Raw genomic sequence first — 14,578 nt, 5'->3', positions numbered from 1 at the left:
TGAGAGCGTTTAAAGGTAAGCGGGCTTCTTTTACCAGCAGTTAAAATGGCGTCAGCGAGATGCGCATGCGCCTTGGAGGGAGCGTCCCGGCGGCTCCTCCTTCTAACCTGGCCCTCCCCGTTTCCGGCGGTAGTGGCCTCAACAAGGGAAACTTTATTGTTCCCGTTGGGGTGGCGAGAATGTCGGTGAATTATGCGGCGGGGCTGTCGCCGTACGCAGACAAGGGCAAGTGCGGCCTCCCAGAGGTGAGTGCAGCAGGGGGTCTCGAAGGCTGCCCCTTTGGGGGCAGCGCGCCGGTCGGGGCCGGAGGGCAGCGGGGCATTGTGGGACTGTTAGGAGGCATCAAGGCTAGACAATGGGAGGGACTTCCCAGTGAGGAGGGGATGGGGAGTGACGCCCCTAGCGCGCGGGGGGATGCAAACAAGTCCAGCCACGGGTCGGCTGTGGCTGGCACAAAGGGAAGGGCACGCGTCGGGGAAGTCCTGAAGTTCTGACGGGAGAGCAGAGGTTGTAGCTCTAGGCGGGAAGGCACTGCAGGGGCAAAGGCAAGGAGGTAGGAATATACGCAGTTGGGGAACAGATTAAGATAGACAGGTTTCTCGAGTTAGGCCAGGACGGGCCCCAAATGCCAGCCTGGGAAGTTGATACTTTATCATGCGGGTGATGGAAAAGGGTTTTGAGCTGGGGAGGAACGTTGGATGGACGTAAGTATGTGTCAGAAAGGCGAGAAGTCTCCTCCATGCACTGAAACCTTGGGCTTGTCACTTCCATTATGGAGTCTTCTTTTCTGTAAATTTGGGAAGATTGCCCTCATCTCATAAAAGCTAGTCCGTTCATTCTGAGTCAGACATTTAAGGAGCTTTCCGATGGTGTGAATGCCGCCAGAAGCCCCGTTCCTCTCCTGCCTGTATTCGCTTTATTCCTCAGATATTTATTGAGCACCAACTGTGCACCAGGCACTTTCTAGGTCCTGGGGTCACAGCAGGGAACAAGACAGACAAAGCCCCCTCATTCCAGTAGGGGAAGAGAGAAACAGCAAATAAACATAAGAAGTGAGATGGGAGCTAAGGAGAAAGCACTAGGAAGAAAGGTAAAGCTGGCAGTGATGAGGAGAGCAGGGGGCTGCATTGGAACCAGGTGGCCAGGGAGGCCTCACTGAGGTGGCTTTTTTCAATGTTTTCTATTGTAGTAAAGTACACCTTTCATACACTATATCATCTTTTTTTAAAAATTATTTATTACTTTTTAGAGAGGGGAAGGGAGAGAGAAAGAGAGGGAGAGAAACATCTATGTGTGAGAGATAATCCATCAGTTGCCTCTTGTTGCCTCTTGCACGCTCCCAACTGGGCGCCTGGTCCACAACCCAGGCATGTGCCCTGACGGAGAATTGAACCGGCAACCTTTCAGTTCGCAGGCAGGTGCTCAATCCTTTGAGCCACACCAGCCAGGGCTATGCTGTATCATATGCATGTAACTTTTAAGTGTACATTCAGCGGTATTAAGTATATTTATGTTGCACAACCATCCCCACATACATCTCCAGAACTTCCTCATCTTCCCAAACTGAAACTGTGTCCTTATTAAACTCTTTAACTTCCCATCCCGCTCATCCAGCCCCTGGCACCCACTGTCTACTTCCTGTTTCTGTGGATTTGACTCCTCTAGGAACCTCATAAAGTGGAATCACATAGTATTTGTCCTTTTGTGTCTGGTTTATTTCACTCAACAATGTCCTCAAGTTTCATCCATGTTGTAGCAGGTGTCAGAATTTTTTCTTTATTAAAGCTGAATAATATTCCATTGTCTGGGTGGACGACATTGTGTTTATCCATTCATTCATCAATGAATCCTTGGATTGCTTCCATGTTTTCTTTTTCACTGTTTAAGGAATTTTTATTAAAACAAGAATTTTATAATCCAAATTACAATTCCTTGCTCAGTTATCAATTCTGTTATTTAAAACAGAAGTGACATTCTGAGTTATTCCACATTAAAGAATTAGAAAATTAAAGAAAGGAATGCTTTAAATTTTTGTACGTTGCTGAAAATTCTTTTCCCAGGCTCTATAAAACATTAATTTGTTTTTATATTTTACTATTTTTTGTTTTTGTTGTTATTGTTGTTGTTTTTAAATCAATAAGTAATCTAGGACTAGCATTATGTTCACTAGGCCTGGCATTTGCTCAGTACATAAGGTCTAAAGTTTCCTTTCCTTTTTAAAATTTATATTTTGCAATTTTTTTCCATAATATTTAAGTTTTTTGATGTTTAGATATTTTTCTTCAGTGAAGCATGAGTTTCTTTTCATGGTCCCTGATCAATTTTAAACAGTTGGAACATCAGTGGCACTGTTAACTGCTTTTTGGGCAGCCTCTTTAGCTTGGTGGGCTTGTAGTACAGCTACAGCTTCATCAACTTTAGAACGGAGAAACTCTGGAGACTCAAGCGTCTGAAGAAGTTATGAATTATCAATCTCCAACAACAGGCCAGTGATTTTACCAGCAAGAGTAGGGTGCATGGCTTGAATGAGAGGAAACAGTCATTCACCTAACATTTGCTTCTGTTCTTGAGGAGGGACAGATGCCAACATGGAAGCAGTCAAAGGCTCCTGACCTTGTACATGAACAGCAAGCTGCTGTTTGGTCACCTGTGGCTGCGCATGAAGATGTTGTTGAGGATTGCAAACTCCTGCAGCATACTTATACTGTGGAACAGTGCAGACAGCAGGTGTAGCAGCAGCTGCTGCAGGACGTGGACCCATTGTCTGTGTTGATATGCTAGCAACACGCTGTGTCGACATGACTTGTGGAACCTGGTTTCATAGTACTAAATGGTGGTCTAGGAGCACTGGGCGTATAGCACCAGGCATATTTTGGAATGGACGAGGTCAGGCACCGTGAGCAGTCCAACGAGGACATGGTCTTCACTGAGCAATTTGTCTAGGAGGATAACATGCAGCACGGTTCTGAGTCTGTGGGATCGCTGCCATGAGGTAACTCGAAGGAGGTGCTGGCTGGTAGGGGTTGATTATGGGGTTGGGCACAGCCCTCACACCTGCCATTCTCTGCACATACTGGTTAGTGAGGCAAGCCTGGTGCTCTTCTTTGTGCTGAGCTAAAGCGCATACAATGGCTTGGTAGCCACGATTCTACCATGCATTTCTGTAGCCGCCCTAGTGGCTTCTTTTGGTGAGGAGAAACATACAAAACCAAAGTCTTTGCTGCGACCTCCCTCCATCATAATGGAGAAAACTCTTTCCAGAGACATGCATCATCAATGCCATCATCAAGATTTTTCACGTAAAAGTTAACACCCTGATGTCTGGTGATCCTGTCTTGCTTCAGCTGTTCAAATTTGTGCTTAAGTTCTGTCTGCTGTTCCACTCTTTTCTGAGCTCGGCGAACATAAATGTGTTTTCCATTAAGCTCCTTTCCATTCATCTCATCCACTGCTTTCTGTGTGTCTTCATGCCTTTCAAAGCTTACAAATCTAAAACCTTTGAATTTCCCATTTTCATCGGTCATTGCTTTCACACTCAAGGCAAGTCCAAACTTGTCAAAGTGATCCTTAAGGCGCTCATCATCCATGTCTTCTCCAAAATTCTTTTTTTTTTTTAAATATGCTTTATTGATTATGCTGTTACAGTTGTCCCAATTTCTTTTTCCTTTATTCCCCTTCACCCAGTGACCCCCCTCCCTCCAGTCCCCCCTCACTTAGTCCTGTTACAGTTGTCCCAATTTCTTTTTCCTTTATTCCCCTTCACCCAGTGACCCCCCCTCCTTCCAGTCCCCCTTCATTTAGTCCATGCCCATTGGTTGTGCATATAGTTCTTCTCAACATCTTCCTATCTACTCCACTCCCTCCTACCATGCTTCTTAATTCCTGTACCATCTCCCTCCCTTTCGCCCCTTCCCCCTCCCTGCTGACTTCCCCCCATAATGTTCCCCATACCTATAATTCTATTCCCACTCTCATTGCCTACTTAGTTTGCCTTTGTTTTGATTCCCTAGCTTCTGTTGTTGGTTGTTGTGATACAGTTTTCATTCTAATGTTCATAGTTTTGATCCTCTTTCTCCTAAACAAATCCCTTTAACATTTCATATAACAGTGGTTTGGATCCGATGATCTCCTTCAGTTTTACTTTGTCCTGAAAGCACTTTCTCTGCCCTTCTATTCTGAATGACAGCTTCGCTGGATAGAGTAATCGTGGTTGTAGGTTTTTGCTTTTCATTACTTTGAATGCTTCTTTCCAATCCCTTATTGCCTGCAGAGTTTCTTTTGAGAAATCAGCTGATAGTCTTATTAGGACCCCTTTGTACATAATTCTCTTCTTCTCCCTTGCTGCTTTTAAGATTCTCTCTTTATCCTTAATTTTTGACATTTTGATTATAATGTGTCTTGGTGTGGTTCTCCCTGGGTCCAGTTTATTTGGAACTCTCTGTGCTTCCTGGGCCTGTAAGTCTATTTCCTTCCCCAAGTTAAGGAAGTTCTGATTCATTATTTTTTCACATAATTTTTCAGTTTCTAGTTCTTCACCTTCTGGCAACCCTATGATTCGGATGTTCGCCCGCTTATAGCTATCCCATAGGTTTCTGAGCCTCTCCTCATTTTCCTCACTTTTTATTTCCTCTTTCTGCACTGGTTGACTGTTCCTTCCCTATGTTCCTATTTGCTGATTTGATCCCTGGTTTTCTTTCCCTCACCACTAGTTTTGTATGTGTTTTCGTTCATTTCAGCAGGACTAGCCTTCATTCCTTCCCCATCTTGTTTAAGATCTGCTGTTAGGTCTGTAAGTATTTTTATAACCAAAGCTCTGAACTGCCTCAGAAATATTTCCTATCTGCTGCTTCGTTAGATTAGATATTTGCTGTCTGGTCAGCTGCGTCACCAGGATCTCTATCATGACCTGTGCCATCCTGACAGTTTTGTGTTTACCTTTGCTTCCTGGGCAGGGCTGTCACCCTTCCTATGCTATAGGAGGCGGAGCCCCGTGCATTCATCACAACTGGGCGACCCTTCTCACCACACTGTGGCGTTTTGTGTGGGGGCAGGGGCCCAAGATGGATTCCTGCCGTTCACTCTCTGCTGAGAGACCGGGAGCCTCCTCCTCTGTCCCCACCCACTCTGGGCCTTACAGTCTGAGGCAAGCTGACGGGTCTGGTCTGCAGCTGGGGATGCTCCCCAGGCACTTCTTGCCTCCCCTTAAATATAGGTGTCTGTGCTTACCGCTATCCTGTTGCCATCACCGCTGCTGCCGCCAGCACAGCTTGATCTCGCTGCCCGGCTTCACCCCTCCTACCCATCCGAATGAGCACCACTTCTTTATAACTTCATACGTTGGACTTCCATTTATTTTCTAGGACTTCTGGTTATTTCTGTTTTTGCAGTAGTTGTATTCCTTCTTAGTTGTGGAGGGAGACTGAGCATGTCAGTCTAGGCCTCCATCTTGGCCAGAAGTCTCTTCTCCAAAATTCTTGATATAAACATCAGTGAACTCTTTTGCCCTAGCTCCAAGTTCTGCTTCTCGTTCTTTACGAGACTTAAATCGTCCACCAAGTACTTTGCGATCATTTAGAAGCATCCCATTCATTTTTTCAATAGCTCTTTCAGCTGCTTACTGTGTTTCAAAATGTTCAAATCCATAACCCTTGGAACCATTTTCATCACAGACCACCTTACATGAAAGGATATTGCCAAAAGCAGAAATGTGCTTTATTATCAATGGATTTGTCCAAATTTTTAATGAATATGTTGCCCACTCCACTTTTGTGAAGTGATGGATCACGTTGAGACCACATGGTACGAACTGGCCTACCATTTTTAACATCAAAATTCATGGTGTCCAGAGCACGCTCTGTGTCTGCCAGCTGCTAGAAGTCCACACACGTAGCCCAAGAAGCAGCAGCTGATCATGTCCCTGCAGACCCAGATGGAGAGGATGGGCCCAGCCAGGGTGAACTCGTAGAGCACCACCTCAGTCATGTCGGGGTGTAGGTCCCCGCGTAGTGAGGCCATAGAGTAGCTCGGGGCGCTGGGGTTCATCTCTGCTAGGCTGTCCACAGGGCCACAGTAAGAGGAGGAGAGCTACTGCTGTGGTCCCGGGGCCGGAGCCAGGGTGGGGAGAGGGGAGTTGGGGAAACCGCAGAGGGGCAAAAATCAACCCGAATCAAAAACTATTCACCAGTTGCAGAATGGGGTTGATCCGCTGCCACTGACTACCAGCTGCCAGCTGCAGCTGGGGAGTGACGGTGGCGGTGGAGGTGTTGGTCTGGCAGCGAGAAGGCCTCGGTCTCTCGGTTCCTTCTTGGAGCTGCTGCGGGCGGGTTGGTCTCGGCTGCTTCACCGGGCTATTTTATAAAAAGGAAGAAAAAGAAGTATCTGGAGGGGAAGACGTGGATTTTTTGTCATTTTGTTTGTTTTTAAGATTTCTTTAGATTTTGGGGTTGGGGTTAATAATATATGTGTGTTTTGAGCCTGGACTCCGCACTCTGCACTAACCGCCAGGAAGAAGGGCCCATGCTTTAGCTATTGTAAATACTGCTGCTATGAACCTGGGTGTACAAATAAAGTGTCCTGTGAGCCAAGACCTAAAGGAAGTGAGGGAGGGAGTCTAGGAAAAGAGCATTTTAGGCAGTAGGCTGGGGGGAGGACTTGGGCTTTTACCCTGAGGAAGATGGGAGCCCTGAAGGAAGGTGGGTGGCCACAGGAGGGGCATGACGACCAACTGCCTTTTCAGATTCACGCTTCTCCCCTAGGCCAGGTGGGGCAGTTCAGTCTGTGGCGAGTGGCCTTGCTCTGTGGGACACATTTTGACCACTCCCCTTTGCTCTCACACAACAGGTCTTTGACCCCCCAGAGGAGTTGGAGCGGAAGGTGTGGGAGCTGGCAAAACTGGTTTGGGAGTCCTCCAATGTGGTGTTCCACACGGGCGCGGGCATCAGCACCGCCTCGGGCATCCCTGACTTCAGGTCAGTGAGTGTGGAGGCAAGTCAAGGCAGGACCTGTTAGCTGCCCAGGACTCCCCTGTGAGCTACAGAGGCCAGGCATCAGAGCCCATTGTGCTGCCTTCCGTCTCACTGAGTCCTGAGTGATCCTTCCACCCCGTGGGTGTTTGGGATGGGAAAGACCCCTCCCCTTCAGACTTGTCCCTTGAAGTCACAACCAACGTTTCACTCACCGCATTGGCCAAAACTTGGTCACTTATCCTAGAAGATGCGGAGAATCTGTATCTGGGACAGTTAGCTCCAACTCACTTGCAAATACTTTTCTATCAGACCTGTTGCCACATAAGAGGCTTAACCATCTGGACCTCAGTTTCCTCACCTATAAATGAGGGTGTTAAACCAGATAATGTCTAAACCACCTTCTGCTTTAGGCAGCCTGTATGACAAGAATCTTATAGCTGAAAAGCAGAATTCTCAAACCAATGGCCCCAGGTGGCACCTATAGGTGCTGAGTTTGCAACCCTGCCCCAAAGGGCAGGCCTATTTCAGGGCCTCTAACATTCCTTAGAGAAATGTTAGAATTCTAAGGCATGAATCTCCCAATCCCTCCTCTGTAACTTGTCATGGCTCCCCATTGCCATAAAGGAGAGTTCCAGGCCCTTTCTGACCCAGCCCTGGGACATCTCTTCGACCTCAGCCCCTCCTACTCACACTGTAACCCTCAGAGTATTTGCATTTCCCCTAACTCACAGGCTATTGTCAATACCTCAGGCCTTTGCTTACCCCTTTTGCCTGAACTGCCCTTCCTCTCACAGTTCAAGAGATAGCTTAGCCTCCTCCAGGAAGCCTTTCCATACTCCCCACACAGCCCTCACTGCCTCCACTGGGCCATCCCAGCCCACAGAGCTGAAGGGTCTGTGTTTACCTGTGTCTCCCCTGATAATATCAGGGACTCCTAAAGGACAGGGCCTGGTTCCTCTCGGGCCCCAGCATCACCCAGCGCAGGGCCAAGCAGCAGTAAGTTGGCTGAACTGAATAATTAATTTTTGTCTTTGGTGTGCATTGTTCTCTCTCCTTCCTCACCTCCCTTCCTCCCTTAATTTCTCTGTCCCTCCTTCCGCCTGTCTTACTCTCCCCGTCTTTCTCTGTCTCTCTGTCTCCAATTCTCTGTCCCTTTTTATGTCCTCCTCTTTCCCTGATCCCTAAACCTTCTCTGCATCTCTCCCCACATGCCACCTTTAGGGGCCCCCATGGTGTCTGGACGATGGAGGAGCAGGGCCTGGCTCCCAAGTTCGACACCACCTTCGAGAGTGCACGGCCCACTCAGACCCACATGGCACTAGTGCAGCTGGAACGTGTGGGCCTTCTCCACTTCCTTGTGAGCCAGAATGTGGACGGACTGCATGTGCGCTCTGGCTTTCCGAGGTAACACCCAGCTGCCAGCCCTGCTTAGCCCTGGGCAGGTTGCTCCTCTCTGGGCCTCGGTTTCATTATTTGTAAGATGGAGGTTGATATAGTGATTCAGCAAGGCCACAGGGGAAAAGCTCCTGACACTTAGTAGGATTTCACAAACCAGAGCTGTCATCGCCGGGCCTCCTGGGCACATCTCAAGTACTGGGGTCCTCTTTTCCAGGTCACAGGGCCGTTGCAAAATCTCCCTTGAGGTGGAGAGGAGAAGAAATGGGAGTGGGGAGGAGGGTGGTCAGGGTCTAGTACTTGCAGTTGCAATTTAATTTTTTTTTTATAACTTTTATACTGAATGTGAACATGGGATTGAGACAGAAAGACTGATTCCTTAACACCAAGTGTGTCACCCACCCTACCCACTTACCGTTGGGGATGATGAGAACCCCAGTCAGTTGTTCATACAAGTAGCCAGACCCTCCACAGGCAAGGGATGAGGGAAAGGACTTGTCTCTGCTTATAAAAGAGAATGAGGAGGCAACTGTCCCCTGCTCTTCTTAAATGGGCCCGAGTCCAAACTCCAGCCTTCTGGCACAGAAATAAAATTTCTCTACGAGTCAGGCATCTTTTCTGACCCAGCAATGTAACCAAGTTCTGGGCCTTCATCCACCTAGACATGTAAATACCTGAGAAAACAAGACCCTAGCCTCCCTGGCTGGGTGACCCTCAGGCCCTATCAGGCTGTAACTACTGGGCACCTTATTATCTCTCTAGTCAGAGTAATTCACTAGCCAGATGACTGTAGGCCTAGCCCTCAGGGCCTGTACAGATGTTTGTAGAAGTGAAAGCAAACATTTTTCACTGCATAGCAAATACGTTTTTGTGGCACAGGTGGTTAGGGCTTTTCACAGGAACACAAATCCAGGGAAGTCTTCTCTGCACACTTGGACAAGTTGAGTTGGGGGTAGGTGGAATGGGTGTGGGACAAAGCCACCCACTGGCACATTTCTTTCCAGAGAGGAGTCACTGGGGGGAGGAGGCAGGAGTATATTTGGGGATCTCAGTGCCTCCAGTTTCCCAACTGATGCACTTTGCATCAGCTTCCTTGCCTGTACTCAGGCCAGCCCAGCAGCTGCTGCTCACTTCCTAGTGACACCAGTCTGTGTGCATAGTGGGGAAGGCACCAAGCCCTCCGCACTGAGTGGGCCACACTCAACTATTTACTGAGCGCCTGCTGCACTCCACACTCAGTTCTAGATGTAGGACAGAGTGTACCAGACAGCCCTGCCTTCCTCACATACACTAGTGGGAAGGAAACAGGCAGCAAACAAGTAAGTAAACTAAGTTGTATGTCAGACAGTGATCATTGCCATGGAGGCAGAGAGGCTTGTCAGGGATTGGGGAGGTGGGGAGTTACAGCTTTTAACAGAGAGGTCAGGGTGGCTGTGACATTTGAGCAGGGACATGGAAGAGGTGACAGAGGGAGCCATGGGGAAGAGCCTTCTAGGCCTGATCATTATTTCCCCAAACATCCTGAGCTGAACACTGTCGTCCCATTTCACAGATGGGACTGAGACACAGAGATGTTAAGTGACCTTCCCAAGATCACATAGTAAGGAGGCAACAATGCCAGGAGTTGATCTCATAATTCCTCTACATCCAAAGCCCATGCTCCAGGGCCACCCTGCACCTCAATTTCTTCGTTTGCAAACTTGGTCCTTCAGACCTCTGGCGACATCAGGAGGTTCTGCCATGCTTATAGGTGGATTTTGTGAATGGAATGGGCTGCAGAGGTGGAATCAGCTGTGGGGGCTAATGATTCCTTAGGCTCAGAGAGGATGGGCCACCTGCCCTGCTGGAGGAACCAGAAAGAGGAAGTCAATGGATCCTATGAATGACGGGTTTGGGAAGGCTTCCTGGAGGAGGAGGGCTTGTTGTCATACCTGAAACCTCAGGATTCGGGGAGCTGATGGTACCACCCAGCGTCTTCTCCTCCCACAGGGACAAGCTGGCGGAACTTCACGGGAACATGTTTGTAGAAGAATGTGTCAAGTGTAAGACGTGAGTGTCATGAGAGGGTGGGAGCAGGCAAGGTGTAGTAACCCAGGCCTCCAGCCCATTTTCTGTCACTTCTCAGGTTGGGCTCTGCCAAAGGGCCTTATGAGTTGAATCTGAGACTGAGAGACTCCGGGTGGGGAGCACATCTTCCTCCTGAGGAGGTGTATTCATTTCCTGTGGCTGCCACAACAAACAATCACAAACCAAGTGGCTTAAGACAACAGAAATTTATGTCCACAGCTCTGGAAGCTAGACGTCCAAAATAAGGTATTAGCAGGGACGTGCTCCCTCCAAAACCTGAGGGCAGGATCCTTCCGACCTCTTCTAGCTTCTGGTAGTTTCTGACACACCTTGGTGTCCCTTGGCTTTAGATGCGTCACTCCAACCTCTGCCTCTGTTGTCACAGGCCTGTCTGCTCTGTGTCTCCATATCTTCTTTCTTAAAAGGATACCAGTCACATTGGATCAGGGCCACCCTACTCCAGGATGACTTCATCTTAACTCATTATCTCTGCAACAACCCTCTTTCCAGATGTAATCACGTTCTAAAGTACAAGGACTAGGACTCCATTTCAGGTCACACAATTCAACCCATAAAAGGGTGTGACAGGTGTGACCCCAGCTCTTGGAAGGCTGAGCCAGACCCCTTCCTGGAACAGGTGGGCTTTGGGTGTGTGTCCCCCTACAGGGAGAGCAGCCTCAAAGGTATGATTAACTAGGGGGGGTGGGGGGTGGTCAGTGTCAGGGAGCATAGCCCTGCCAACAACTCCTGTGAGTGGAATCTTAGAGACCAGGGTATAAGTGGGCCCTCCACTTGTTATAAAAAAAGGTTTTTCTCCAAATTCATTTTGAAAAATTTTCAAACCAGTGGAAAGCTCACAAGAACCATATGATAAACTCATACCTAAGCCAGATCAGCAGTTAAACTTTCCTGTAAAGGTAAATGGTTTCAGCTTTGTGGGCCAGACTGTTTTCTCTCATGACTATTGGTTCTGCCATTGTAGCAAAAAGCCACCACAGACAACACATAAACAAATGGGCATGGCCATGTGTCAATAAAACTTTATTTACAAAAACATAACCGGAAGGCCGGATTTGATCCATGGGTCCATAGTTTGATCACCTCTGACTTAGATTCCTCAATGTTACCATTTGCCACAATTTGTTTCCCTTCTCTCCCTGCGTTAACAGTACTTTGCTGTGTTGTTCAAGAGTAAGAGGCAGACTTACTTATCCTTTGCCCCAAAACCCTTAAGACATCTTCCTCGAGCTTCAGTATTCTCTTCCACAGCCACAGTGCAGTTATTAAAATTGGGAAATGTAAAAACGATATAATGTGATTCAATCTCCAGTCCGTATTCCCAGTGCTCCCATTGTTGCTATTTTTCTCCTGGTCCAAGATCCAAGCGGAGGTCACACTTTGCATGTCATTGTGACGTCTCTTTAGTCTCCTTTGTCTAGAATAGTTCCTGACCTTTCTGTTTTCCATGCTGTTGACATTGCAAAGCAGATGTTTCATGGAAGGCCTCCTACCCTTCCCCCAATTCTGGGCTTGTTGGCTGGTTCCCTGTGCTTAGATTCTAGTCATGTGGCCCCCAGTTCCCTGGGAGAATGAGATCCCCCCAAAGCAAGGACCACTGGATAGGGCCATAAGGTAGGAAGGTGGTGGGCTTCACCTGGCCCCACCATCCCCCCTTCCTCCTCCATAGGCAGTATGTCCGGGACACTGTCGTGGGAAGCATGGGCCTCAAAGCCACTGGCCGGCTCTGCACCATGGCCAAGGCAAGGGGCCTGCGGGCCTGCAGGTGAGCAACCCCTGTCCATGCCTGGGAGCCCCGGGGAGGTGGCAGGTCTCCACACTGACTGTCTCCCAACCCTCACTATTGCAGGGGGGAGCTGAGAGACACCATCCTGGACTGGGAGGATGCCCTGCCTGAACGAGACCTCACTCTTGCTGATGAGGCCAGCAGGTCTGACCCCCAGAACAACCCAGGGTGGGGCAGGCAAGGGAGAGGGACAAAAGCACAACCAACTTTAGCATAGAGCAGGGGACTCTAGCTCAGAGGTGGTCAGGAGAGGCCTCCTGGAGGAGATAGCCCAAACCCACCCACTCTGGGCCTTGATTTCCCTGTAATAATGGCAGCTGCTAGGTACTAGTCCACTCACACACCTGACCCTGGGCCAGGGGCTTCACTGACTGTCCTCTCAAGGAAACTGAGGCTTCAGCAAAGTGACTCCTTTGTCCAGCACTGCCCAGCCAGGATTCTAACCCAGGACTCCTTCCCACATCAAGAACTCCCCTCTGCCAACAGGGTAGGGAGGTGGTTCCAGTAGAAGGGAAGCAGCAGGAGCAGGGAAGCTTGGCTTCCTAGGGTGCGCCTGGGCATGTAGCAATAGAGTTGTAGACCTGAGGGTTGGAGTCCCCCTACGCACCCGTGGGGGAGGTGAAGGGCTGCTGAGGTTTGCTGAGAGACTCATCCTAACCCCACCTCCCTCTGTGCCCCAGGAATGCGGACCTCTCCATCACACTGGGCACCTCCCTCCAAATCCGGCCCAGCGGGAACCTGCCCCTCGCCACCAAACGCCGTGGAGGCCGGCTTGTCATCGTCAACCTTCAGCCCACCAAGCATGTACGTGCTGAGCCCACCTCTGACATTCCCCCTGCCCCAGATGAGCCCTCTGCCTCTGCCTGACGTGTTCCTGCCCCCGCAGGACCGCCAGGCTGACCTGCGCATCCATGGCTACGTAGACGAGGTCATGACCCAGCTCATGAAGCACCTGGGCCTGGAGATTCCTGCCTGGGATGGCCCCTGCGTGCTGGAGAAGGCACTGAGGCCCCTGCCCCGCCCGCCTGCCCCCAAGCTGGAGCCCAAGGAGGAGCCCCCAACCCAGCTAAATGGCTCAGCGCCAGCCAGCCCCAAACAAGAGCCCACAGCCAAATCCCCGGCTCAGCACAACGGTTCTGGGCCTGTAAGCCCCAAAAGGGAGCGGCTGGACAGTCCTGCCCCCTGCAGGACTCCTAAAAGGGTGAAGACTGAGGTGCTTCCCAGCTGACCAGGGATGCCAGGAGGGTGGGGCTTTTTATAGAAATGTGGATTTTCTTTTTTTCTTACCTGTTTCACTTTGTTACTTGACTCTATCGTGAGGGAGGAGACCTCAGGGGGTTGAGAGCTGTGCTACAGGCCCCGGGGCAGACTTGCCCTCCAATGGGGCTCCCTTTAGCTCTAGAGGCCTCTGGTAGGGGTGCGAGGAAGAGCAACCCTCCCATGAACCCTGACCTAGCTGACACCATGGGCATCTGCTCCCCCCCATGCAGCTCAGGACATCCTGGGGAGGTGTGGTCACACCCTCCCTCAATATTGGGCCTAAACAGGAATTAACTCCCTCTTGCCCCCGGACCCTCACATTCCCCAACTTCTGCCTCTTCTGAACTGCCTTCACAGCCCCTACAGGAGGGAAGGGAGGCAGACCTGCCATTTAGGAGCTAAACTTCAAGGTGGAACAGACAACAGAGGTTGCACTGCCTTTGGGCTGGAGGGAGAAAGGTGGGTCCACCTGGCTCCCTCCAGGCTTCCAGAAAAGTCTTCAGTGCAATAAAAGCAGGACTTTTTGCATCTGAGTCTGTTTAACATCCACAACTTTGCACCAGGGTCAGGTCCTAGTCCCAGGGGAAGGAGCTTGTGGTTCCCTCATCCCAGATATGAGTCTGGGCTTCCATGCCATCCAGGCCTGGGGGCAAAGGAGGACAATACCAACTGCTGGCATTCTTTCAGCCCTCAGTTTGTAATTATCTACCTATTTGCATGGTTTTAAATCCCCCGCTACTAGGCTCACTGAGCCACGTGTCCTTGGTGTAATTGCAGCCCTTCGTTCGGCACCTTCGCAAAGAGGACTAGGGCGACCTGTTAAGAGCTCAAGCACAGCTGGGTTCCACCTCTCCCTAGCTGAAACCTTGGGCGAGTCCCTTCACTTCCAATACCTCAGTCTCTTAATGGTTAAAATGAACAGGGTGGGGAGCCCATCCTTCCTCTAAGACAGCTGCCCAGCTCGTTGGAAGCCCTTGAAGGGCCTCCTGAGGCCACTAGAGACACCGGGACCCCGCGCTCTGCCCGCTGCCGCTCTCCATGGTGCTGAAGACGCGCCTGGTGCGTCGCGGGCCCCCTCTCCAGTCTG

The 14,578-nt window shown here is 49.9% G+C and overlaps 1 protein-coding gene and 1 pseudogene across 1 annotated transcript; one reads left to right on the top strand and one right to left on the bottom strand.

Annotated features, from left to right (window-relative positions):
* Positions 1–125: 125 nt before the first annotated feature.
* Positions 126–14,019, top strand: SIRT6 (sirtuin 6). Its single transcript, XM_090289346.1, has 8 exons — positions 126–245; positions 6,841–6,968; positions 8,187–8,369; positions 10,350–10,409; positions 12,115–12,210; positions 12,295–12,375; positions 12,912–13,035; positions 13,118–14,019. Exons 1-8 carry the CDS (start codon positions 180–182, stop codon positions 13,457–13,459), a joined length of 1,080 nt encoding a protein of 359 aa, XP_090145472.1. The 5' UTR covers positions 126–179; the 3' UTR covers positions 13,460–14,019.
* LOC149999693 (polyadenylate-binding protein 1-like) lies at positions 2,263–6,042 on the bottom strand (annotated as a pseudogene).
* Positions 14,020–14,578: the final 559 nt, after the last annotated feature.

Source organism: Furipterus horrens, unplaced genomic scaffold (assembly GCF_987537825.1).
Source record: "Furipterus horrens unplaced genomic scaffold, mFurHor1.1.pri manual_scaffold_10, whole genome shotgun sequence".
NCBI lineage: Eukaryota > Metazoa > Chordata > Mammalia > Chiroptera > Furipteridae > Furipterus > Furipterus horrens.
Note: the sequence above shows the minus strand (reverse complement) of the source record. Positions and strands in the feature narration are given on the sequence as shown.